At 41.8% G+C, this 26,726-nt stretch overlaps 1 protein-coding gene across 4 annotated transcripts in view; it reads left to right on the forward strand.

Moving 5' to 3' along the window:
• Nucleotides 1-26,726, forward strand: part of OCA2 (OCA2 melanosomal transmembrane protein) — a 364,555-nt gene that overhangs the window by 213,114 nt on the left and 124,715 nt on the right. For all 4 annotated transcript variants that reach the window (XM_006116097.4, XM_075916334.1, XM_075916327.1 and 1 more), the window contains exon 18: nucleotides 866-974. In XM_006116097.4, coding sequence (XP_006116159.1) covers nucleotides 866-974 — 109 coding nt within the window. The remainder of the gene's footprint in view (nucleotides 1-865; nucleotides 975-26,726) is intronic.

The following is a 26,726-nucleotide window of genomic DNA, read 5'->3' on the forward strand; positions in this document are numbered from 1 at the left end:
CTATGCTAAACTTGGCATTGCTTGGATCCTTGCCTCAAATAAGTTTTGTTTTTCTTCATTTAAATGATTGTTCTGAGGTGAGGCTGGGATGATGCGTTCAGTATGCAGGCTACCCCGGGGAGAGAGGACAACTCCAGCCTTCTCTTACCGCAGCAGCTTGGGTCCATGGCTGTCCATGGCTGCTGAGGCTGCAGCAGGCACAGCCCAGAGAGGAGTACATGTCTTCCGGTTGGGGGATGGACAAACACACAGACAAACTCTCTGAAATATATAGTAGATAGCTATCCCTTTCTCCACCCTGCTGGCCCAGTGGGGTTATAGCTGCCCAGGTCCCCATCTCTGGCCCTTCTGTGTTCAGTCTGCAGTATAACTCCTCCTGCCAGATCTCCTCCCTTTGTATTTTATGAGAAACAATTTAATTCCAGGCATATTCCACTGTCCTGGCACAACCAAACCTTTACCTTGCTTTGTGATGAGAGGATACTGGTGATCCTTTACTGTTTAGGAGGAATTCTTGAACAAGCAGACTCATAGACAGACACACACATTTCTAAAATATATAGTAAGATGATGAAACTATTTTAAAATTGCTTTCCTTTATTATCAATTACATACAAAAGAAATAGGAAAATTGTAGCTAATTTCAAAATGTGTTTGTTTTTTAAAATAGCATTGGTTTTACATTATTTTCTTCTTTTTCCCAAGGAGAAACTTTACCTCAATTTAAGATTTTTAATTGTTCCTTCCTGTATCAGCTTTTCTTTACAGCAAGAGATTTAGGCTTTAGAAATACATGCAGGATTGAAAGTATGTACAAAAATAGTTTCTTCTGTAACATGGTTGCTGAATGTTTTCCTACCCACAGCACAGAATAACAGACAAAATACTTCTCATCAAATGCCTGACTGTGCTGGGATTTGTTATCCTGATGTTCTTTCTCAATTCATTTGTTCCAGGCATTCACCTCGATCTTGGTGAGTCTGATTTCTCTGCTTTATCACACTGATAGACTTAGAGCAAAAATGTTACAGTTGAGTTTGGATCTGTTCACAAGGTCCTTTTTTTTTCTGTACTGTATATTTCCACATAGTCCTATACACTGATCAAACCAGCAATTCCCCCGATTAAGTTCTCAAAATCCATGCATGTCCTGATCAAATCAGTAGTTATGGGTATACAGTACTGGTGACTCCCATTCTCTGATCCTCCTTCTCTTGGTGAAAAAGGAGTACTATATCAGAGGGGTCAAAGGTGAGTAGGGCTTTCACCTCCATGAGACAACTATGTCACAGTGGAACAGTGTTCCTGGTCGTGTTTCAGAATGGTTGGAGGGTGCAGCTTATGGCAGGGCCTGACAGGCAGGATTTCTGTTTCAGCATTCTGGCAGTTTTATGTCTGAAGGAAAGATTCACTGACCCCTGATAGTAAAGTGTACCCTAGCTCTGAGAAACAGAAAGATATCAGAGCTTATAATGTTTCTATGCCAGTCAGTACATGTTTTCTGATCAGCTATGAATTCTCCAATTTTCCAATTAATGTTCTTGCAGCACTTATTAATAGCTTTAATTTTGCCGTTGAGCAAATTTGGACCAAATCACAGATTTGTGTTCAGGGGAAGGAATAGTTCACGCGGATTTGGCTGAGCGTGTGCATAATTGCCCCTAAAGACATGTACACCAAGAGTAAGACCCAGGTTATTTCCACTTCAGTGAATTGCCACAATATCTGGTAGATTATGACTTCTTAAGTTAATGGTTAGATGCTGTGGCATTGTCAAAACATGATGCCAATTAAAGTCAGCTGGTAATCGACAATTGCCATATCATGGTGTGTTCCTTGCTGTTCTTCAAACTTCTTCAACCTTGTTATTCAGGAATCACCCAGAATTTGCACGTTGCCAGCCCTGCAATGCACGTATATCTTTTCAATCTGTGGTCAAGATAGCTGTGTCCAAATCTTCATGCTACATACCTATGAAAGTGCTAGATCAATCTACCTCCAAATCAGGAAGTAGCCCTTTTCCCCCCATCTTGGGACTAGTAAAATACACATATTCTGAAATAACCAATCTAAGGCTAGCTTATAACCAATGTTCCCTCAAAGTTTTTCCATTTGCATGCAGAATAAATTTGTATGTACACTGAGGCATGTGCGAATGTGTACCACCAGTAGAAAAAACCTCAGAGCTGAGAATGCTCTGCTAATCAGCTGGATAGCATTTGAATCTCTTCTGAGAAGCTACTCAGCTTACAGGAAACACTGCTTATCACCCATCCTCAGTCACAGCCCCACTCTCTCTCCCATGCCACAACCTCCCACTAGGCCCTCTGCCTCTGCCTCCTTCCCACTCCATATAAATGTTAGGTCATCTGCTTGCTGTTCTGCTGCATTCACAGTAAACTCCCCATAAAAATAAGAACACACTATAAAGGAGAAAACTTGTATTAATGTGAACTCTGAATTGTTTACTGCACAGCTGTACAACAGTTCAGACTAGAAAGATCAACGGCAAATTGTTCACTGGAGCAAGGGTGCTGAACTAACCAGGGGAGCATGAAGTGGCTGCATAGAAATCTCAATATTTCTTTTAGTGGCTTATGCACACTGTAATCCTCCCAGACTGCACAGCTATGCAAACAAAGAAGTGAACATTTTCTTAAACGCAATTTGGGTGGCTCAAATGTACAACCTTGTGTAAAAATGGAGTGCTTTAGACTACCTTGAGCTGCATCACAGCAATTGTTTTCTCCCTAGTTTTGCACACAAACCAACTAGTCAACTCCACATTTCTAGAAACTTTCTGAAAATGGCTTTTTAGGGGGCTGACTTCTCCAGAACTCCTGCCTCAGATGACCCTAAATTTGGGTCACTAATCCTACTCTGTTTTTCCAGGAGGCAAATCAAATTTTAAGAAAATCTGAAAGAATGTGGATTTTAGAGCAGTTAGAAACATGACTCTTCAGTTAAGCAGGATAGAGGGATGATGGAGGGAAAGGTGTCCTGTGGCATAGGAGGTACTGAAAGTAGTGAATTCATTCATCTTCGTGTGATGGTGTCAGATGAATGACATCACCGCTTGGTGATGAGTATAACCTGAAACAATAGCTCTGAGATGAGTGAACTGCTCCATTCATCTCAGTGTGTGTCCCCACGCCCCCCACGAGTGTTTAGGGCCTGGGATAGACATAAAGATCCCCACCCAAAGGAGCAAGACTTCCCCAGATCTTGTAGCAGGGAGGGAGCCCCAAACCATCCCAATAGGCTCCTCAAATTGGCTATCACAAGAAGTAAAGATGGGGTGTCCAACCTCTGAAAGTGGAAATGGGACCCACTTGACCCTGGGGCACACACAGAGAGAAGGCAGTGAGAGAGGCTCAAATCAGGAAGGGGGAACCCCCCTTTTTATACCTTAGATCACATGAGTAGGAGGATGGCCTGCTCAGATCCCCCTAGACCCTCTCACCTTCCCTCCCTTAAGCCTCTCACCCCAGATATAAGCACATTAGAGGGGACTCGATGTCAGTCTATATTCACTCCCACATTCATCTTCCTAATGTCCCACCTCACCAGCCCCACTAGTTTTCATAACTTAGCTCCAAATATCTTTTCATTTCTGTATTCTCCACCCCTATTTATCTCGTCTCATGATTTGCTCTCTTTGCTACAGCCCCCAACCCTTCTCTTCCCCTACTCTGCTGCCCCTTACTGGCCCTTGCGGGAAGCTTGTCTAATATTTTTGTCTGCAAAATATTTTGATTGCATTCTCTGCCAAATAGAATTCTTCCACAGACCTGGCTACTGCCTCTTGAGGAGGTATATTATGTACAGTGATGGGGGAACCCCTCTCATTGTTAAAGTCTTCCCTGCAGTACTGCTACAGTGATGCAGAAGTGCCTCGGTAGCAGTTTTAGTGCAGACCTATCCTTAGGCCAAAAGTTTTTATCTTAAGGGCTTGTAATTAGTTTGCCCTTAGGCCATGTCTAGACTACAGAATTATGTTGTGTAAACTTATGTCAGCATACTGTCATCACAGTTATTAAATCATTGTGCGTGTGCATGCTTGGGTCCTTGTGTCACTGGTGTGTGTCCTCAACAGGAGAATTTGTATTGACTGAATTGTCAGTGTGGGGTAAGGTTCCCTCTAAGCTGCACAGCAGCACGGCTCTGCAGCTGCTTAATGAGCTCTGCCCAGCCAGGGACCCAGGACTCACACCCAGAACTGCCTGGCTGCGGGAAGAGCACTTCTCTCTCAGCTCTATCAGCAGCTCCCTGCTGAGGACAGAGCAGTGAGTCTCTCCCAGCCCGTAGGGACATGTCCCTTCCCAACCTTCTGGGAGAGACCCACTGCTCTGTCCTCAGCAGGAAGCTGCTGCTGCCACTGAGGGAGAGGTGCCCCTCCCTCAGACAAATAGCTCTGTGCAGGGAGTCCTGAGCCCCTGGCTGGGCAGGGCTCATTAAGTAGCTGCGGGGCTGTGCTACCACATAGCTTAGGGGGAATCTTGGTGTGGGGCATTGCGAGAGCTCCTGGAAGCTACTAGCAGTTGACTAAAGCAATGCAGTGTCGACCTGCCCTGTATTGACCTGCCACTCGAGGAGGTGATGTTACTAAATTGGTGTGGAGAGTCTCTTATATCGACAGGAGCCAAATTTAAGTGAAGAGTCTTCTACAGGTGGGTCAACAGAAAGCAGGTTACATCAGTATAACTGTATAGCGTACACTATAGTTTAGTTATGTTAATTGAAGGATGAATTCACAGCCAACAACCTTAATGAGGTCTGTGATTCATTCACTCATTCGTACCTCTCTGTTTAACAGAGTGAGGCAGCACAAGGGGGAAAGAAAAAACCCTTTTGTGGAGGGGACACGTAATTTGGATACCAAATGATCCCAGATTTGGTTCACTAACACTAACCATCTTCCCATTTGGCACACCACATTTCAAAGTAAGCTGGATTTTGGACCACTTACATGCGTCAAGCTTTAAAGCATGTAAGATGCCAGAAATGGAGACCATCTACCTGTTTTCTTTTATTGGCACAGTAAAATGTACATTTATGTAATTACTCATCTCAGTTTGAGTCCTCTGAAGATTTAGTGGTACCTTGCACTCCCTCCGTTAAAGCTAAGACAGACTATTTTATGGGTTTACATCTCTCCAACCCCTATCTGACCCTTCCGAGGCACACCAAATTGCTAAGGAATCTGAGTGACCTTATTTATTTTAGAGAACTTAGAAATGTCGACCTGGATACAGAAGTCATGACACAACCTTAACTCTTATTGTGCTCCTATACCACTATAGTTAGTGTTAATGGAAACCACAAGCTCACACTCCTAGGACTTGTTGAATACTCCTGAACTGCGCTATCAGTTACATATTATTGTTACAGAACATTTGCTACTGTGATTCTCCATGGATTTTCAGTTCTCCAGTGTTTGGAAATAATTTTCACAAAATACAGCATATCTTATACTCTAATGTTTTTGTTAAAGTTGTGCAATGTTTTTCTTCATAAAATGGAAAATGGATCATAGATCAGTGTGTAAATTTCCTGCAGAAAAATGTGTTATGTAAAGATTGGAGTGTTCGCAATCTGATAACTTTTAATTATATTTGATTGCGTGAATCAGAAAGATTATAGAATTCTTTATCAAACCTTAGCCTTGATATAATTTTTCCATTATGAATTTGGATTCACTAAGATAATTTGCAAGGGCTAATGTTTTAATTTAAACAATAAAATCAGCATATTTAACAGCCTTCTTAAATTCCGGCTGCCTTCCTGTTCAATTTTCTTATATCCCTTCATTAATTTACCTAGTTCTATTTATATGCAAATACATATGTTAATGTAGTGTTAAAGCTGGGACTTTAAACAAATAGAAAATTGAGAGTGAAGATTCTCACAACAGTCTTCACTCTGCTTCTTCTATATTTGATTTATAATGTAACTTCTGTTACATTCTACTGATTAAGCATTCCAGGGAAGATATTCATTTCCCTAAATGAGTGTACAGTGCCTAGCACAAACATTTTTTACTGTGGCTCATATGTGTTAGTATCATGTAAATAAATATGTAATGTATGTTTGAACTTCTCCTTTATATGTAACATTAGTTGCACATATACTAGTTGCACATATGAAGCATTTTGTGCTACTTGATGTATGATCTGGTAATAAGACATTATTGAAAAGTGTATTTTTTTTCTGACTCTTGCATGGTAAAAATCCCAACTTACATGTAGCATTAACAGATTTTCACACACAATTTTCTTTTTATGCCTGTACACAATTTTCTCCTCTATATTATTTCCATGGGGCCCCACAGTTTCTCTGCTGGACTTGCTTCCCAACTTTTCCCTCCAGGAGAATGTGTTTCATTGTGTTTGGGGTATTTTGTGCCTGCAATGGGCGTGAAGTACAGTAATTCCTCATTTAATACGTGCCCACTTCACACGTTTTTCGCGATAGTATGATTTTTTTTTAGGGAATGTTTTTTGAATTACACGACCGTCCCCGGAATAACACGATTTCCCCAGCCGGCCAGTTGCCAGTAGCTGTATGGGGCTTCCCCCGGCTCTCTGCAAAGCGGCGGAGGGTTCGCCGCTCGCTGCACCATTTCCCGTTGACTCCCCCTCGCCAGACGCCGTGGCCCCTCTCTTCTGCCCCCGCTTGCAGGCCAGCAGCTGGGTTTCCCCCTCGCCGGATGCAGTGTGCCACAGGGGCATACTCCCAACCCAATCCCCCTCCATTCTCCTCCTCTTCCCTTCCCCAGAGCCAAACACCTCCCTTCCCTGCTACTGCCCAGTCCCCTTTCTCCCCCAACCTTATGTCCCGGTCCCAACAGACACCACTGTTTGAAACGCAACCCCCACCTTTTCCATTATTTTCAATGGGAAAATTGACCCCATATAACACGTTTTCACTTAACATGACCATTTTCTGAAACAGATCTATAGTGTTAAATGAAGAATTACTGTATGTTAAAACTGATACAATGCAGTATGTTAAAAGCTTGAAACCTTAAAAATTGTTGTAAAGCAGAAGTGTCATCTTCCAGGCATCTTTATTTAGAATTATTCATGTGCTTATATGCTCTGCATAATCAGGTCCCATAGGGGACTAGAATTATTTCATCCTTTTAGGGTGTGCAAGCCCTCTGAATCTTTCTGTTCCAGCAAGGCTTTGTTCAGAGGCTACAGTTTAAATTAGTTATCATCTACTATAACATTAAATAAGGACAGTTTAAGCATACTACAGGAGAGCCCGGTAGACCATTTAACTGGTAGAACCAGCCTGTAATTATTCAGTTCTCACTCCCAATGAAGAGAACAGGAATGTGGAACTAGGTTTGGGAAAAGGCAGGTGCAGTATCCAGTCACATGACATCCTGGGAAAAGGTGCTGGAGCAGCCTTCAGTGGGAGACAGTGGGCAGTCTTGGAATGTCAAGGGGCAGCAGCCAGAAATCCCTGGAGCAGATCCAGGGAGGCAACAACATGATCCAGGCTGCAGTAGCTGTATTCAGAAGCAGCCCCCAATGATGGAAGCAGCAAATAATGCAATGGCAGAGAAGCTATTTCCTGCTCAAATATTTGGGGGCAGGGTGAGAGAGGACCGAGCACCAGCAGGAAGTGGGTCTAAATGTGGGCCATGAAAGTGATGGGAAAATCTTTTCTGGAGGAACAAAGAAGCTGTTAGATATCACAGGCTTCTTTACAGTCACGTGACATTGTGTGTCATTGTTCACGTATGGTTCTATGTGTGGTGCATGAGTAGCGAGCTGTGGGGTCTCTTTCCAACTCAGGCCCTGTGCCACATCACCTTTCACAGCCTCTGATTAAAATCGAAGAAATAACTGAAATTTGAACAATCTAAACATGAAATACATTAATCCATAGTCAGCTGAACCCATAATCCTACATGCAAATACAGATTAGTCTGACAGTTTTTTGTCTTGGGTTAACCAGTTAGATAGAACTAATATTACATTAACCCTATATTTTCACCATGTCTGTATTAAAACTGAGCTTTTTAAGAAAGTGAACTTGATTGGAGGACTATGACATGCATTTTGTGATGATGCTCCAAATTAAATTGGTTTAATTTCTTGTAGAAAGCCCTGTAGATTGTATTGTCTGTCTTCTACTTTAGCATTGTGAAGAGCTGGTGATAATTCTTCTGAAAAACCTAGTACTCACACAGTGGACAGAACTTTACCAAAACTTGGTAATTTTAGCTCTGAGAAGAATGAATAGATTGAAAAATGATAGCTGAGATGAGTTTTTAGACACTTAATTACTTGTCATCTGTCATACAAAAATACATAATTGGACCGGGGAGCTTCCCTTAATGAAATATAATTGTTTGTAAATTTCCTTTTGGTATGTGTCTATAAAATTGTAAAATATTAATTGGACCCATTATTGTTGTTATGTATTATTTGTCCTATAGTAGCATCCACAGCATACTAAGTGCTGTCTAAATCTAAGGAGAGACAGAGTCCCTCCCTGCAAGACCTTATAATCTAAGGCCCCAAACCTGTCAACACTTATTCAAATGATTGACTTGATACGTGTGATCACTCCTATGTATAAGTTTGCCTGCATCTGAGGCTGTGTCTAGACTGCGAGGTAGAAACACTTGGACCTACATGCTCTAACTCTCATTGAGCTAGCAGAGAGAGTGGCAGTAGAGTCATGGCTGAGCTGTGCTGAGTACCTACTATTTCCAGGTATGTTTGTACTCTACACAGTTCAGCTCCCATTCCTATGCTACTATTTACACCAGTGAGGGACAAAGAAGGCTAGTGAGTAGGCTGCACGAGTGGCCCTCCTCCATCTCAGTGGGCCGCAAAATTGTCAAAACCAAGACTGTCTCCCAGGATAGGGTAGTTTTGTGAACTGCCCTTGAGTACCAAGAATTTGTGTGGTGTGCCAGTTGAACCATAGCAGCGCATTGGCTGCAGAGGGAGTGCACAGCTCTCACAGTCAATATCGTGTGCAATTAGTTTGCACTTCACGTGTCCTTGTTTTAAATGCATGTCACTTTTGTAATAGCAATAGGGAAAAAAACCTGTATGTGGACGAAAACCAGCAGCATCTGAAAATCTTTGCGTAGGCAACGGTAGCTAAAACAAAATGTCTCATACAAACTCATGAGGTCTCAGGCTGTGCTAGCTAAATAACACAGCTCACAGCCAAAGAAGACCCATTTGGAGATGGTTGGAGACCCCTTTAGAGATGTTTGGACCATGAGATCCCCCCCAAGGCAAAGAGAATGCATGGGTCTGTAATGTGATTGGGGTGAACTGCTGGACTGAAGGGACTTCTATTATTAATTTCAGTTTCCCATGGACATGTTTGTAGAAAGGCAGTGGTCAAGGTACCTCTTAACTGTCTCTAAAATTATAAGATTATAATTAGTTAATTCCTCTATGATGACACCCAGGCTCCTCTTGGAGATTTAATTCTCATTTGTATTTTAGATTGGCTGCAGTTCAAGCTTCTGGTTACGTAAATAACATTGCTCTTGACTTTCAGTAATTCTGTCATATTTTGTCCTTGACACTTGTGTTGGGTGCACGCCCTAAGATGGGCCCTTTGATTATTCCTCTCATGATCAATGGGAACTTATATTGTTATAACATTTAAACCCCATGGTCTGAGCACTGAAGTGGAATGCATCCTTGTTTTCATGTCATGTAATCTGACTTCTGCTTTATTCAGTAAACTAGAATTTACAAGCCTCCTTTTTATTTTGCTGCCAAGGCATTACATTGAGATAGGTGTTGAACTACTGTGATTACAAAAGGCTCTTGTTGTGGGGTCCTTTTTTTGGAAATCACTTGTCATATTTACTAACTCATTTACATAATTCTCAGGAAGTTTTGAAGAAATTCACAAGCAAAATTAAAGACTATAATTCAAAAGGGCACCAGCAGAACAAAAAAAAAATGACGTCCATAGAGTGTATTATGCAAATTAGCATGGAAGATTTGTCTTTATACAAAAATGAGTGACACCTCAAATTCCATTCAGCAAGTTTTTTCACCATGTAATTTCTCTTGATTTTTAGCCTGCTGTTATTTAAACAGACATCAAGAGTGCCAGCTTTTACAGTAGTTTCTATGATTCAACTAGTGATTACAACAGACTAGTGGTGGAGTAGCCAAATGTAGTGCTGGCCTAGAAAACTGCCTAGTGATGAAGAAAGCTCTTTGTTTCATGAACTTGATTAGAAGTTATGGTTGGAATCTTAAAACTAACATTTAGAATATATTATGTACTGTACCAGTGTGGGCTCTGCTTAGAAACACTGAATCTGATTCTTCCACCACTGGACCCTACAAAACCTATGCAGCTTCCCATCACCCACTTGTAGGTTCTTGTTTAACATGTTTCAAGAAATAGATCTCCATGTTCACCGTTTCATAGTGGAAGTGGTTCTTCCTCATCAGAGTTGAGGCAAATATCAGAGAGAGATATGTACAGAAGCTTGCTCCACTGCTGATAGTGTTGCACCTAATGAAGAATCACTTAAAATCTATATATAGCTCTAGAACTACACAAATCCATCAACCCAGTGACAAATGGGAAATTTGTCATGACCTGTTAAGTTCTACACAGTTTAAGCATTGTGAAAAGTAGTCAAATCCTTATGCAAAGAGAATATTCCAAATGTAAACCGGGATGTGTCTCCTTAGCAGCTGAGCTGTGTATTAAGGAGTTCCTTTGGGATGGGTGTAAAGAGGTTTTTCTCTCCGGCCATCTCACTGGGGCTACGGCTAGACTACAATCTTCTTTTGAAAGATGCTTTTTTGAAAGAATCTTTCGAAAAAGCTTCTTTCGACAGAGATTGTCTAGACAGCAACCAGTATTTTTGAAAGAGAGAGCCGCTTTTTTGAAAGAGAGCACCCAGTCAGTCTGGATACTCTCTTTCAAAAAAGCACTGTTTGTGTTCAATAATGCCTTTTTTCTAAAGAACACTTTAGAAAAAGGCGTTATTCCTCGTAAAATGAGGTTTTCCACGGTCAAAAAAACTGCCGCATTCTTTCGATTTAATTTCGAACGAATACGGCAGCAGTCTAGATGCAGGTGAAGTTTTTTCAAAAAAACCCTGTAGCCTAGACACACCCTGGGACAGAGCTGTGTAGAGTCCTGCTTCATCTCGCACATGTCAGAGCCACTAAATTACATGAGAGACCTCCAGAGCTGCCAGAAAGAAAAGAGGAGGATTTATGCTAGACAGAGATGTGAACAGCCTCCTTCCATTCATCTTGAAAGGGGTGTCAGTTCTGTATAACCTTTGCCTTTCTCAGTTTTACACCTCAGACTCCTAGTCTAGAATTCTGGGGGGCTATAACTCTTGCTCCCATCCATCCACCAATGGTAGTAAATAGTGTAAATCTGATACTGCCATACTGGATGTTAAGTGTTGTTCAGGCCTAACAACTTTCATGTGAATTAATTTAAATAGAAAAGTGTAAAACTAGGTTGATCCTAGGTAAAACAATGTGTGTGTATGTGTGGGGGTGGGAGGAAATGTTTTGACATTTCAGTTAGAAATTAATTGTTCTGTTTCAAGTGAACTTTGAAGGATACCTGGGGGTAAAAGGTCAATACTTTAAATGTTTGCTTCTATCTAACATTTTCTTTTTCCAAAATGTTTGGAAGCACATTTTAAATGAATAATTTAGGGTAGCATATGTTAGCTTAGGATTCATGAATACCAACTGTACTGGGAAAGCGTCTAGCAAACTAAACAAAAAAAAGCTTGACTGTGACACATTTTAAGGGAGGCTAAGGCTTTGTGCCAAAATAAAATTCTCAAGGTTCATTCAGTATTCATAGCCTATTTCAATATGGCCTTTGTGTAAAAAGTGATTTACTCTCTTTAATCATTTGAAGAATTTAGCGTTTTCTTCCATAGTATCTAGGGGTGAAATATCCATCATTTCCAATACAAATGAGCGTATAGGTATTGACTGCAAAGTAACTATTCAAATGATATTCAATTCTCACTTGTATTTAAGTTCTTAATAGCTAATATTTCTTCTTCCATCATTTTACTTGTAAAGCATTCCCATATGGTTTAGTAAATTACAGGGCAGGACAAACTCCAGGAACCAACCTTCCTTCATGAAACTTTAAATAAGAGGTTGAACAAACTAATTGCATGAAAACTACTTCACACATTTTAATGCTCCTGATTTTTTCAACCTAAATACATTTGTGTGAGGGAGGCCTTCACTTATAAGTTGCATAGGTGATACTGTTTATGATTGGGGGAGATGAATTGCAAGAACCTTAATTTTACTAGGCCCTGTCTGGATTTAAGCTTTTATCCAAAGCCCACTCTTTCTGTTGACTTTTCTGGGCTTTGTCTTATCCTTAGTCTATTGCCTACACAGAGGCTACGTCTACACTGGCCCCTTTTCCAAAAGGGGCATGTTAATTTCACAGGTCGTAATAGGGAAATCCACGGGGCATTTAAATATCCCCCGCGGCATTTAAATAAAAATGTCCGCCGCTTTTTTCCGGCTTTTAGAAAAGCCGGAAAAGAGCGTCTACACTGGCCCCGATCCTCCGGAAAAAAAGCCCTTTTCCGGAGGATCTTATTCCTACTTTGAAGGAATAAGACCCTCCAGAAAAGGGCTTTTTTTCCGGAGGATCGGGGCCAGTGTTGACGCTCTTTTCCGGCTTTTCTAAAAGCCGGAAAAAAGCGGCAGACATTTTTATTTAAATGCCGCGGGGGATATTTAAATCCCCCGCGGATTTCCCTATTACGACCTGTGAAATTAACATGCCCCTTCCGGAAAAGGGGCCAATGTAGACGAGCCCAGAGTGTACTGATGTTGTGAGAACTACTGAAAGCTATAGAATTCTCCATTTGTTTACAATAATGTGCATAGGAGTCTCTCAATTTTGTCTCAAAAAGTCACAAAGGAAATCCTATAGCTGTTTCATTGTTTGACCCTGCCAGATACCTTTTGGTTAATTCTGAACTTCAACATGCTTTAGGCAAAGGCCCCTCACTGTTCCCAGAACATTCTGACCTGTCTTTGTCTGACCACAGACTCCTGAGCAGGTCTTCATGGGAGTTGATTAATGGTTTCTAATCACTGCAGTCCCCGCTCACATTGCCTGACACCTCTTTTCCCAGACACTGGATATCCTTTTCACTGATTTTCAGTGAATGCCAACTGACCTGCTGATTGTTTTTGTATGCTTCACAGGAGAACCTGTGTCTTGGTTCTCCAGTCAGGTTACTACAAATTCTCTTCCCCCATCCGGGATTGTTCATGAAGGAAACACAAGAGAAATTAACTCAAATAAACTGATGTAGGAGAAGTGAGACGGAACATCTCCCTCTTGGGGTGTCCCTGCCTTCCGTCAGTGAGGGGCATTCAGGATGCAGCTGGTTGGGAAGCTCTTGTGTTCAGTCAGTCCTTTCCTCAGGAGCTGGTGGTTGAAGATCTGTTCTCTTCCCTGGTCTGCCTGCAGATAAGTTTTGCTCCTTTTAAATATTCCTCTTCCAGTCCTGTGCAAGCCTTGAATTTGCAATGGGTAGGGTGGCTGAGCCAAGACCAGCTCCTTAGCCTCTTGTGGTCTTGCATGAGGTTTCCAGACCCCATCACTCCATCCCAGTTTCTATTGTTGGTATTCCTCTTCTTGTTAATTTTTCATAGATGTCGCCTCTGCCAAAATTAAGCTGCCAGTTTCTGTAAGTGAGGCTGTCTCCTTGACTCCTGGCCTGAAAATGATGAACAGCAGAGTGGTAGGTTGAGGCATTCTGACTTTTGAAGATTTACAGCCATAAACTGCCTTTTACTATTCCATCTCTTGTGGCATGTAGCAGTGCTGAGTTATGCTGCTTGGAAAAGATGCCTAACAAAAAGGTACATGAGTGACTTGCACATTTCATTTTGTTGCTCTCTGATGTACATCATGTAGAGATTTTACTGCTCTGTGGAATAGATAGTATTTTTGTTGTGTAAGTGTGTAGGTGTTAAAATGAAGGTGAACATAATGGTTTTTAAAGCATCTGTCTTATTCATTTCTGCCTGTTATATAAAAAAGACACCCTTTTGTGTTAGCACAAAGAATCAAATAAAATGAACCATCTTTTTGTGAGAATGAGCGTTAGCATGTTGGAAGGGAGCCACATTCTTGCAATCAGCATTGGCTTTTACACAGAATGTCAGGTCCAATTCATGCCTTTTTGACAAGTTAACTTCTGCTTGGAATGTGAGAGAGAAAGGTGCCTACTTTCAATGATGTTCTTAATGTTCATCTCTCATGTGAGAAAAGTTTCCCAAAATAGGTTCCCAATCTATGCCTTACAAAACAGACATTGCCCAGACACTTGCATAATGCATGACTTATAATTGCAAGAACAAATATATTTTCAGTAAAACTTTTATTTTGTGCAATGTACCCTTTTAATCTAAATTTTCATACTATCTTCATTTTATTTTTTTACTCACAAGGAAGATGTGGAACATATATTTTTCAGATTTGTCTTTTTAAAAATATGGCAGCTTTTACCAAGGGAAGTCATATAAAATGATGCAGGCCTATATACTTGTCTAACATAGGAAATCATGTAGTTGTTACAGCTGTTCATCTGCTGTTACATCTGTACAAATCTCCTGTAGCTAGGACAATGAGGCATTTAGCCATCTTAGATGTCAGTGTTTAATTGTATTTTTTCACAGAATTCTACCTTTAATTTTCATCACATCTATATGACTTGGACTAAACAGGACTAGCAACAAGAATACCGAGTGTGGACTTTGTAATGCAATGGTGGATGTGATTTCTCCACTTTGATTCCACACTGACACCACAATTAATTGCTATTTTTTTTCCGAAAGATTACCTGAATAAAGCCCAGTTGACTCTGGAGTTTAACTTTGGTGTCACTCATAGTTTGGATGTGTTGATCTGTGCCTGAAAAGCAGGTAGTCTTGTTGTGACTCTCTTCTTTTACTCATTCTATGATCTAGTCTTTACTTTTTCATTTGATCTCTTCCCTCTACCATGGGTTGCTGTTTCTTTTCAGCTTTCACATTCTTTTCAGCCATCATGCTGGATGGAACTACTACTGTCATATTGCAGGCTGCCCTACACTATCACCATCAGAGTTCTGTCCCTGAGGCAGTCTTAAAATGTGCTATTGGAAGTGGCATAACAGCTTAGAAATCATTTATGTATAGTGAGACCTGTTTTAGGAGGCCACTCAAGACCAACAGTTATCACTTGCTTTCCAGAAAAGATCTGACAGAGGCAGAACAAAATTGTGATCAAGCAATGTTAGAAAAGTCTTTTAAAGATTAAAAATACTTATCTGGTGCCAACATTTGTTATGTCTGAAAATGCAATACATGGTCATACAATTTGGGTATACAGGTATATATGGTAAAATCACAGTATTAGAATTAAGATGCTTTAAAATAGCTAGGTGCTGTACAATTTTATTTTCCCCTTAAGAACTGTTAGTGAAAATGAGTACAAAAAGTAGGTTTTTTTCTGAGTGGACTATTTCAGCATTCTAGTCAACATAAATGATTTGGAAATGTCATGGAGAGTACATTTATAAAGTTTGCAGATGATACTAAGATGGGAGGGGTTGTTAAGTACTTTAGGGGACAGGATTATAATTCCCAATAATCTTAAACTGGGGAAAAGGAAATAAATAGGATTTAATTCAATAGGACAAATCTACACCTAAGAAGCAATAATCAATTGCACAAATAGAAAATGAAAATGACTGCTTAGGAAGGAGTAATGTAGAAAAGGATCTGGAATTATAGTGGATCACAAACTAAAGGGCTACGTCTAGACTGGCATGATTTTCCACAAATGCTTTTAATGGAAAAGTTTTTCCGTTAAAAGCATTTGCGGAAAAAAGCGTCTAGATTGGCACGGACGCTTTTCTGCAAAAGCACTTTTTGCGGAAAAGCGTCCGTGCCAATTTAGATGCAGTTTGGTGCAAGAAAGCCCCGATTGCCATTTTCGTGATCAGGGCTTTTTTGCGCAAAACAATACCGTATTGTCTACACTGGCCCTCTTGCACAAAAGCATTTGCGCAAGAGGGCTTTTGCCCGAACGGGAGCAGTGTAGCATTTCCGCAAGAACACTGACAATCTTACATGAGATCGTCGGTGTTCTTGCGGAAATTCAAGCAGCCAGCGTAGACAGCTGGCAAGTTTTTCCGCAAAAGCAAGTGCTTTTGCGGAAAAACTTGCCAGCCTAGAAGCAGCCGAGGAGTCAATAATGTAACACTGTTGCAGAAAAAACAAACATCGTTCTAGGATGTATTACCAGACGTGCTGTAAGCAAGACATGAGAAGTAATTCTTATACTGTATTTAGCACTAATAAATCCTCAGCAGAGTCCTGTGTCCAGTTTTGAGCTCCACACTGTGGGGAATATGTGGACAAATAAGAGAAAGTCCAGAGAAGAGAAAAACAATTCTTAAGGTATCAATCTTCGTAGATTTTCTAGACATCTTGGATTTGTTTAGTCTGGAGATGAGAAGACTGAGGGGGAATATGACAATAGTCTTCAAGTATGTAAAAGGTAGTTATAAAGAGAAGGGTGATAAATTGTTCTCCTTATCCACTGAAGACATGACAGGATACAGTGGGCTTCAAATGAAGCAAGACTTAGATTAGACATAAAAAAAATCTTCCTAACCATCAGAATAGTTATGCATTAGAACAAATTACCTAGGTAGGTTGTGAAATCCTGTTCTTGGAGGTTTTTAAGAGACACATACCTCTCAGGGATGGTCTGTATTAGTGGTGGGTAACCTATGGCCCGTGTGCTGCAAGTAGCCCATTGAAGTTCTATTTGCAGCTTCCAAGACATTTTGTTCACCTTTGCCCACATGCAAGGGTTGCCAGATTCTGCAAATTTCCATCCATGTAAGTTTTCCCCTACCAGTATTACTATAGTGGTATGTATGTAAAGGGTGCATCAAGTGAGGTGCATGCTGATTGCACAGAACATTGACTGTGATAGCCATGCTCTCCCTCTGCATCCAGTCAAAGCACTGCTATGGTTCAATCAATGAACCTTGCAAATTCTATGCACGCAAGTGCATTTAGGTAAGCTACCCTATCCCAGGAGATCGTCTTGGGGTACGTCTAGACTACATGCCTCTGTCTCCAGAGGCATGTAGATTAGGCTACCCGACACAGTAAAATGAAGCGGTGATTTAAATAATCGCTGCTTCATTTAAATTTACATGGCTGCCGTGCTGAGCCAACAAACAGCTGATCAGCTGTTTGTCGGCTCAGCACGATAGTCTGGACGCTCCCCTGCCGACATCAAAGGTATTTGTCGACCACCCAGGTAAACCTCCTGGGATGAGGCAAGATATGTCTCATAGGCTGGCTGTGGCCTGCCAAGCCAACAGTTCCGCCCACTGACCATCCTGCTGGGTCCCTCAGGCATACGGCAGCCGTGTGGCTCTCTGCTCTGGAGAGAGCAGGAGGCTTTGTGTGATCTCCCCATCCCCAGCCCAATCCTCAGCTCCCATTGGCTGGAAACAATCGGCCAATAGGAACTGACCCCAGCCAATCTCTCAGCTCCTATTGGCCGGAAGCAACCAGCCAACAAGAACTGAGAGATTGGCTCGGGGGATGGGGGCAGTGCAAGCCTCTCTCCCCTTCTAGAGCTGAGAGCCACATGGAGGGGAGCAGCCTGCATTTTCAAGCAGTCTGGGGTTGCAGAAGGCAGGAAGCCCAGCCTGCCTTGTGGGTGCTGCAGGGCTGCTGGCCAGGAGATGCTTCGGTAAGTGCCTCCAAGCCAGAGCCTGCCTCGGGCACCTGTGTCCCTCCTGCAACCCAACTCCCTCACCCAGGTCACCATTCAAACACTCTGCACCCCTCCTCCAGGTCACAGCTCCCTTCCAGACTCTGTACCCCCACCTACACCTCTCCACCCCCTCCTATACCTCTCCACCAGGCCAGAATCCTCTCCTGTGTCCATCCTCCCTGGCCCTACACCTAATCCCCCTGACCCAGGTCACAAACCCCTCCGACACCCAAACTCCATCTCAGACCTCGCACTGTCTCCTGCACTCCAGTCCCTTACCTTGTGTGCCCTTCCGCACCCAACCTGCATCCTAGACCCTGCACCTCCTCTACTGAAAAGTGCGGCTCTTGGCTACTTTCCAAATTCTTGGAGTGGCCTCCCACCAAAAATTATTGACAACCCCTGGTCTAGATAATACTTAGTCCTGTCACAGTGCAGAAGACTGGACTAGATGATGTGATACTATGATTCTATGTCTTTAATTTCATTAATTGATCCAAACATTTCCACATTTTGTGTGCATTTGTCTGTGCTCGCTCACTCACTCACACAGAGCAACATTTGCAAATACTCAGTGTTGACATGTACTCAGATTGCATGTGTATACTGCTATGTTTTTCTAGAGAACATATGAATCTAATTCAAATTTGGCAATTTACTGTGGGGGAGATTTTGATACAGTACATGCGTAATGCACAATTGTCCCCTCTTGATAGGGTTGTTGAAGTGTTGTAGTGCCCAAATCTTCTCAATATACTTAATAACATGCCAATTGTACCAGTACTTTAAGGAAATCACTGAAGACATGTTAGTTGTTAGCCCTGCATGTACCTGGTGGATCTGAAAAATGCAAAGGTGTACAAATGACACATATACAAAGTTATAAGTTATAGTAGTCATTTTGACTGAGGGAAGATTTTTAATAGACTGGAAAAGAGAGGAGAAAAATAATAACTATGTCTAATTGAAAACTGATTTTGCTAAATGCACACTCATCACCAGCTGGTGGTAAATTTTAGCTAACTATATGGAAAACACAAATTATAACAGGCCAGACATTTACTAGCCAAAAGGAACTGATGAAAAATGAGAGAAGGGGAAAATAGTTTTCTTAAAGGGTCAATTTTAAATTAATTTCAATTAATAAATTCCAGAAAATCCAGTCTTTACCCACAAATTATGTGCTATACATTTGGAAAACAAAGCCAGATATCTTCTTTAATTACAAAATAGACTCCAGCTCACCCCCCCCCCCCCACAGGAACCATGTGATAAATAAAATATAATACCCTGGGGTGTGTTGGCAAATAATTCATTGACTCTAGGACCATATCTAAAATTTCATACCTTGAGGCTTTAACAAACAACTACCTAAAAAGAAAAAGGCAACTTGCCAGATAAATGTTTCTTCATTTCCCTCACATGAGAAGTTTGTACTCAAAATTACTTTGGCCCAAATTCTAGAATTGGGCAAACTTTGCAAGTAATGAGTTTAAATTTCAAGATCTTGTTGCTGCACAGGACTAGCACATGACAACAATGGGGTAGGGAAAATTCCCGCCTTGCCAATGGAATCCAGCATTTGTTTTGCACCTTGATACTAGGCTTTCAAATCATAACATTTTAGGTAGAGATAAATATTTTTGGTTATTCATAGAGATTTTCATGTCTCCTGTTGGGCTCTCTACTGCTAGGCTAATATTTAATGAGGCCTCAGTCTAGTATAGCACTTAAGCCCATGCTTAATTTTAATCATGTCAGTAGTCTCTGTGAAAGCAAGAACAGGGCTCAACTTATAGTTCTAACTTTGCTTTGAAGCTCAATAAACCATGTCTAAAACTGTTAAATGGTATCATGGTGTGGCATTAAGTTTTTTTCTTAATCAATTGTTGTTTGGATAATCTATTTAATGTACTAGTGACTTTTGTAGCTCTGCATACACTGAGCATTCACCTGTATGATACACTTTGTTTTGGTCTTCATTGCAAATGTGTCTGATGTCTTGGGATCATGCACAAATGGAACCCCTGAATGTGCCTTTAAGATTATCAAGCAAAGGAAACTATTTCAGATCACAATAATTAAAATGCATATATGGTTTCAAAGGATGTCATATTCTTAGAATGATGCCCATTTTATTAAGCTTTTCAATGTGGATGTCAGCCAAACAATATCCCAGTTATTAAATGCGACAGCTTTTTCTTAATTAGTCATTTGGAAAGCCTGCAGCTGCCATCCTAATCCTCCCCGTCTCCTTCCACATATTCTAGACACCGATTCCAGTGCTTGGTTATTTTCAAAATATAAGCTCATCTCCCTTTTCGATGGCAATAATATTCCGTTTCCAATGAGAGAATTCTGTTCTGAAGATTTTCTTTGCTGGGTAGAGTTTAATGGGAAAGAAACCAAAGCATGAAAGCTATTTCTGTTGTTTTTTCCTGGGGCAGCCTAGAATATGTGCAAACCCTTCTTGCGTAGGCGGCATCACAGAGTTTTCAGAGTGCGTGGTACATTAAAGTTTCATGATAGCCCAGTTTCTCTAAAATCAATAGGCACAGTAGCTGTATCCTTTAGAAACCATAACTGTGTGGATCAGGAGTTTAATATCAGTCCGTCAAGCAAGAGACACACTGACGGCTTTCCTTCTCTCTGATCAATTATATTTCTAAAACACCAATCAGTTAGGATGTAATAGAAATAGGAAGAAATTTAACAGAGCAGAGTCCAAGGTTATGTAGTAAGGGACTAACAAGAAGAATTTTTGCCATAAACTGGGTAATTATTTTTTGGAAATGATAGAGAAGGAGAAAGACCTGGGTGTATTTGTGTGCTCACAAGATGTCTATGAGCTGTCAATGTGATGCAGCTGTCAAAAATGCTAATGCAGACCTGGGATACATCAGGTGAGGTCATCAAGAACTTTAGGCTTGAAATTAGATGAAGGTTTCTAGCCTTCAGAAGAGTAGCATTCTGGAACAGCCTTCCAAGGGGAGCAGTGGGGAGGCTTAACTGGTTTCAAGACTGAGGTTGATAAGTTTATGGAGGGGATGGTATGATGGCACTGCCTATGAAGGTATGTGGAGATGGGACACAAGATGAGGAGTTACTACAGAGAATTCTTATCTAGGTATCTGCCTATTGCATCTTGCCCACATACTCAGGTTCTGACTGATCTCTATATTTGGGGTTGGGAAGGAATTTTGTGATGGGGTCAGATTGGCAGAGACCCTGGTTTTCCCATTTTGACTTCCCTTGTAGCTTGGGGCACTTGCAGTGTAAATGATGACTCTTCTGTAACTTGAAAATTGTTAAACCATGATTTAAAGACTTTGATAACTCAGCCGGATTTTAAAAGTCTATTACAGAAATGGGTGGGTGAGGTTCTCGGGCTTGTGATGTGCAAGGGTCAGACTAGGTGATCACGATAGTTATGGTGGTCCCTTCTGACCTTAATGTCTATGAATTGATGTAGGCAATGAAATGCAGTAAATTAAGACACTCTGCTCTCATTCTTTTAGGTGCTGTTTCTTGGAGGATTTCCCTCCCAGCTTCCTCTCTTTCCTTTCTTTTCTCTGTCTGCTACCTTGTGTTGCTTCTTTCTTTTGCACTTTGTTCTGCTTCTGATATTGTGAGTGGACTTCTCTAGAAAGTCGGGATTTGCAATGTAATAGGAAGGTTAGATGTCATGCAATGACTAAAGATCATTCTGATGCTTGTGGGTAGGGTGAACCACAACCTGTTACCAGAAAACCAAAACCAAACCAACCCATGCCTCCACAACCCTGGTAGGTAGTTTTTGTGTTCCTACGGAGTACAAGGGGCTCTGAGACTCTTATATAGAGAATCCAGTCCCCAGAGTATTTCAATTCCATAAAATATTTCAAGATTTGAAAATGTTTTGCCTGGGACATGGTATGTAATGACATAGATTATGCCTTCTGAGAAAGAGATGGAAAGTGGTGTGTACTTTGCAGTATTAGAGGAGGGGGACATGAGAGTATAATTTATTTCCTAGTGTTGGTGTGAAAGTAATTTAAATTTCTTACAGGTACTGTCCTATCACAACCTGTTCCCTCGGGGGAGGGGGAAGCTCTGGGTTGGGGGTGGGGTCTTTGCAATACCACGGTAATTTTTAAAAATGTAAGTGTAGGGTGGAGCATGTGGTGGATCAGGGTAGAGGGTTGGGGCGTGTGAGGGAGTGCAGGAGTCAGGGCAGGAGTCTGAGAATGCAGGAGTCAGGATTGGATTGTGTGCGGGGCTTAGGGGAGGAGGCCCTTAGGGTGTGGAGGTGTGCAGGAGTCAGGGCAGGCAGATGGGATATGGGGGAGGTGCAAGAGTCAGGGCAAATGGCTGGGGGTGGGAGGAAGATGCAGGAGTCAGAATAGGGGGTTGGAAGGGAGGGGATATGTGGGGGCCCTGAGGCTGGGTAACCTTACCTGGTGGGTTGATGGGTCCCTGCCCTGATACACCTCTTTGCTGCCACTGTCACCAGGGGGAGCTGTTGGCTGGCTGTGTGGGAGCACTGCTGCTGGGAAATCAGCAGAGTTGCAAAAGACCAACCCTGTGGCTGCCGTTCCCTTCCCCTGGCTTCTTCCCAAGTCTGGTTGCAGCAGCTCACACCACAGATGGCACATGCACTGCTGAGAGTCCACTGAGAGAGGCAGTAGGACAGGCATGGACTGGGAGTGCTCATGGCTTCCCTACAGCATGCCCACAGCCAGCCCCTTTGCCATGCCTGCTCCACCTGGCTGTACACGCCAGGTCATCACGCCAGCCTGCACCAGGAGCCCTGGGAGCCAGGCTCTGGGAGAATGCACTGCAAGCCATGCTGTCCACCAGCTGGCTGTCATGGGAGTGCCCCAGCCATCTCTCAGCGGAGCACCCCAGCCGGCTCTTGCAGGGGGTCAGACTAGATGATCATAATGGTCCCTTCTGACCTTAAAGTCTATGAGGGTTGTACTGGGGTGCATTGCCTTACTTTCATCTCTGCCTGTACTGCATATGTTAAAAAAAGGTGATAAGACTGATTCCTGGACAATTACACATGTAATAACTCTTGAGGGGTAGGAGCTGCTAGTGCTATCCATCACTACTCTTAGGTGTTTGCTAGTGAGGACTGAAGAAAACTACACTGGAGGATGTCTCATAGTAAACACTTGTGTGTAAACCTTATACAGTTTATAAAGACTGGCAGTAACTTATAGAAAAACATCCTAATAAAACATTGGCACCATGTTAACAAATGAGTTATAATGTTTCTCTCTGCAACGTATTTACATAAACATTAATAAATAATTATTCCCTCTGAATAGCACATTTAGGGTACGTCTAAACTACATGGCTCCGTCGACAGAGCCATGTAGATTTGTTGTTTTGGCAAAGGCAAATGAAGCCGCGATTTAAATGATCGCGGCTTCATTTAAATTTACATGGCTGCCACGCTGAGCCGACAAACAGCTCATCAGCTGTATGTCCGCTCAGTGCACTAGTCTGGACGCTCCCCTGCCGACATCAAAGCCCTTTGTCGGCAGCCCCGGTAAACCTCATCCCACGATGAATAACGGGGCTGCCGACAAAAGGCTTTGATGTCGGCAGGGGAGCGTCCAGACTAGTGCACTGAGCGGACAAACAGCTGATGAGCTGTTTGTCGGCTCAGCGGGGCAGCCATGTAAATTTAAATGAAGCCGCGATCATTTAAATCGCGGCTACATTTGCCTATGTGTCCAATCTACATGCCTCTGACGACAGAGGCATGTAGTCTAGACAGCATTAAAGTGGTTTGTGTTCATGAAAGACAGGAAGAAATAAATAATTCCAAGATATTTACACAGATTGCTCCAGAAAAATTAAAAATGGTTAGTTCTTAAATGTTACAGGTTTGCTAATGTTACATTTGTGCAATATGGGTCCAAAATGCTGCCATTTAGTGCTTGGTTAGTATAGGTATAAATGTTGACGGTAGTATAGGGAGAAAGGTGGTGGAAACCTAATTTTGCCATTAGTCTTGAAACCAAAACTTTTGTTGACATCAATGGAAATGAACATTGATCATCTTTATTTGCTGTGGTGTAGTGGCATCTGACATAAGAGAGAGAAATCATTCAATTCCTATGAAACATTAATTCATCATAGTCCTTATTTATACTCAATGTCATTAAGGTCAGATCTTCAGCTATGGTGAAGATCACACCAAGCAAGTCAAAGGATTAATGAATCATTTAATTTGTATTAATAGATTACACTTTGGTTTTAGTTTGGCAGGAAGGAAGGATATAGGAGAGCTGTCAATGGTGATAGCCAAGGGATACCATGGACAGAGATTAGGAATTCACCTCTTCTATGAGTATTGCTAAAGTAACCCTGGAGAACTTTCCTTTCTTTTCCTTTTCTTATAAATACTTTTAAAGAGCTTACCTTCTTGCCTTTGCAGTGCTCAAGATTATATCAGATGTCAAGCATTTTCCTGGGAACATTTCCCTCCACCTGTTCTACACATATCAGCATTTTAAATTACTTCAGTTGAGTGCACTGGTGTTTAGGCCCATTGGAGAATCCTGGAATTTGAGCATAACAGATACACTTTCAGGTTGTGCAATCAAAAGCCAGCATCCATCTTGACAACAGATGACATAATCTTCCGTCCAAATCAATTCCATTTCCTACATGATACCATGCAGGTGACTTGTGTAGAGGAGGGCACTACATCCTTACACCTCACCCACTCACTTTCCTCCTTAAGCTGCAGAACTGCACCAATTCCCCTGTCTGGCAAAATTCTCCACTTATGGAGAAAGGAGATGGATATGGAACTCATTAGTCCAGATTCACACTCAGCAGGGCTTGAAGCATTCATCCTCTGCAGTGGGTGCCCACCTCCCTCAGGGATTCCATCCTGGGAGGGCAGCTCCATTTTGCAGCTAGGGCTTTGTCAGAGAATCATTGCTGGAGGGACCCAGCTGGCCTACCTACATCCCCTTGTAGGCCAACCATGCTCTCTTTATGTGCCATTTTTGCCCCAGTTTCTCCCTTAGGATACATATACACAGCAGTATTATTTCAGAATAAATGACGTTATTTCAAAATATCATAGTCCGCATCTACACTACAAGCAGTTATTTTGACACATTGTTGAAATAATGGTGAGCTGGAGAACTTCGTACTCTAACTCCTGTAACCCTCATTTTATGAAGAGTAAGGGAAGTAGAAGGACGAGTGCTCTTTCTCAGACTTCCTGTTGTGTAGGCCGCACCAAAAGCCGAAATAAGCTATTTTGACTTAAGCTATGCAATTGATGTTGCTCAAGTTGCGTAGCTTATTTCGGCTTTAGCCCTGCTATGTAGGTGTACCCTTAGTAGTGGAAGTGTTGGTTTTGGGCTGCTTGACCACTGCTGGTGGGGACTTATTCTCACCACAGGGCTAAATGGACTCAATATGGATGTTTGCCAAATGGTAGTGTTTCCTTTCTTGGTGGTAAGTGGAGATAGCAATCGATCATGACTTTTGGATCTGGAATCTAATTCTATCACAATGTCCTCAGTATCTGTGGTGAGGATTTGTAGTCCGTGTTTAGGCCCATTGGAGAATCCTGGAATTTGAGCTTCCTCAAAGTTTGGGGAGGTTTGGCTCCGTGTTCCACTTTGTGTTTATCACTAGTTAATAAGAAAGTATTTTTGTTGAATTGTGAAAGCAATGAGATTTCATAATCCCTCACCCTCCTTTCTGCAAGCACATGCAACCTCAATACATCAGATTTTTCACATGTTAAGAGGAGAATTCTTGTGAGAGTGGTTTTAGTACCATGGAGCTATCAGAAGCCAGATTATCAAGGCTCAAATTGACAGCTTTGAGGACACAGAGTCTAAGGCTATGTCTAGACTACATGCCTCTGGAGACAGAGGCATGTAGATGAGACTACCAGGCATAGGAAAATGAAGCGGCGATTTAAATAATCGCCGCTTCATTTAAATTTACATGGCTGCAGCGCTGAGCTGATCAGCTGTTTGTCGGCTCAGCGTGGTAGTCTGGACACGCGGGTGTCGACATCAAAGGCATTTGTCGACCACCCAGGTAAACCTCATTCCAGGAGGCATACCTGGGTGGTCAACAAATGCCTTTGATGTTGACACCCGTGCGTCCAGACTACCGCGCTGAGCCGACAAACAGCTGATTGTCTCAGCGCGGCAGCCATGTAAATTTAAATAAAGCGGTGATTATTTAAATCTCCGCTTCATTTTACTATGCCGGGTAGCCTCATCTACATGCCTCTGTCGCCAGAGGCATGTAGTCTAGACGTAGCCTTAGAAAGGGAATGCTACCAAGGTTTGGAGACCAGTGGAAGGGAAGAGAGAGGAGACATTAGTTAGAAAAGCAAGTACTAAGAGAACTTTTCCAAGAAGGCTATTACAATGGGGTCTTCATAGATAAAGGATCCAGTGAGAGAAGAGCTATCAGTTAAAATCAAGGGAGAAAATGTTTATTCATGGAACTCAATTTTACAATTCCCTTAAGAGGCAATGAAAATTCCTAATCAAGACCCAATATGATGTGGCTTTGTAAAAACTTTTCTTGACTTTCTAATGAGTGCTAGATAACAAAAACATTTCTATATATTTTTACGCATGAAGTATTATCAACAAGTGTGCTGTGCTCAGAGGACTGTATTTATTCTACCATTCCCTTGTAAGCATGCAATATGTTATTTTAAGTTCCAAAAATACATATGTATTGGAAGAATAAAAAAAATGCAACTCCTATGTAAGGGAATATTATGTAGAATTGCTGTGGATCTTTCTTTAGAAATTGAAGGGCATCAGTCAACATTCACTATCTTCATTAATGGAGAGAATATTCGAGCTATATGTTTCTGCTTTTATTTCTTAATCAAATTTAGATGGAAT

Source organism: Pelodiscus sinensis, chromosome 1 (assembly GCF_049634645.1).
Source record: "Pelodiscus sinensis isolate JC-2024 chromosome 1, ASM4963464v1, whole genome shotgun sequence".
Taxonomy (NCBI): domain Eukaryota; kingdom Metazoa; phylum Chordata; order Testudines; family Trionychidae; genus Pelodiscus; species Pelodiscus sinensis.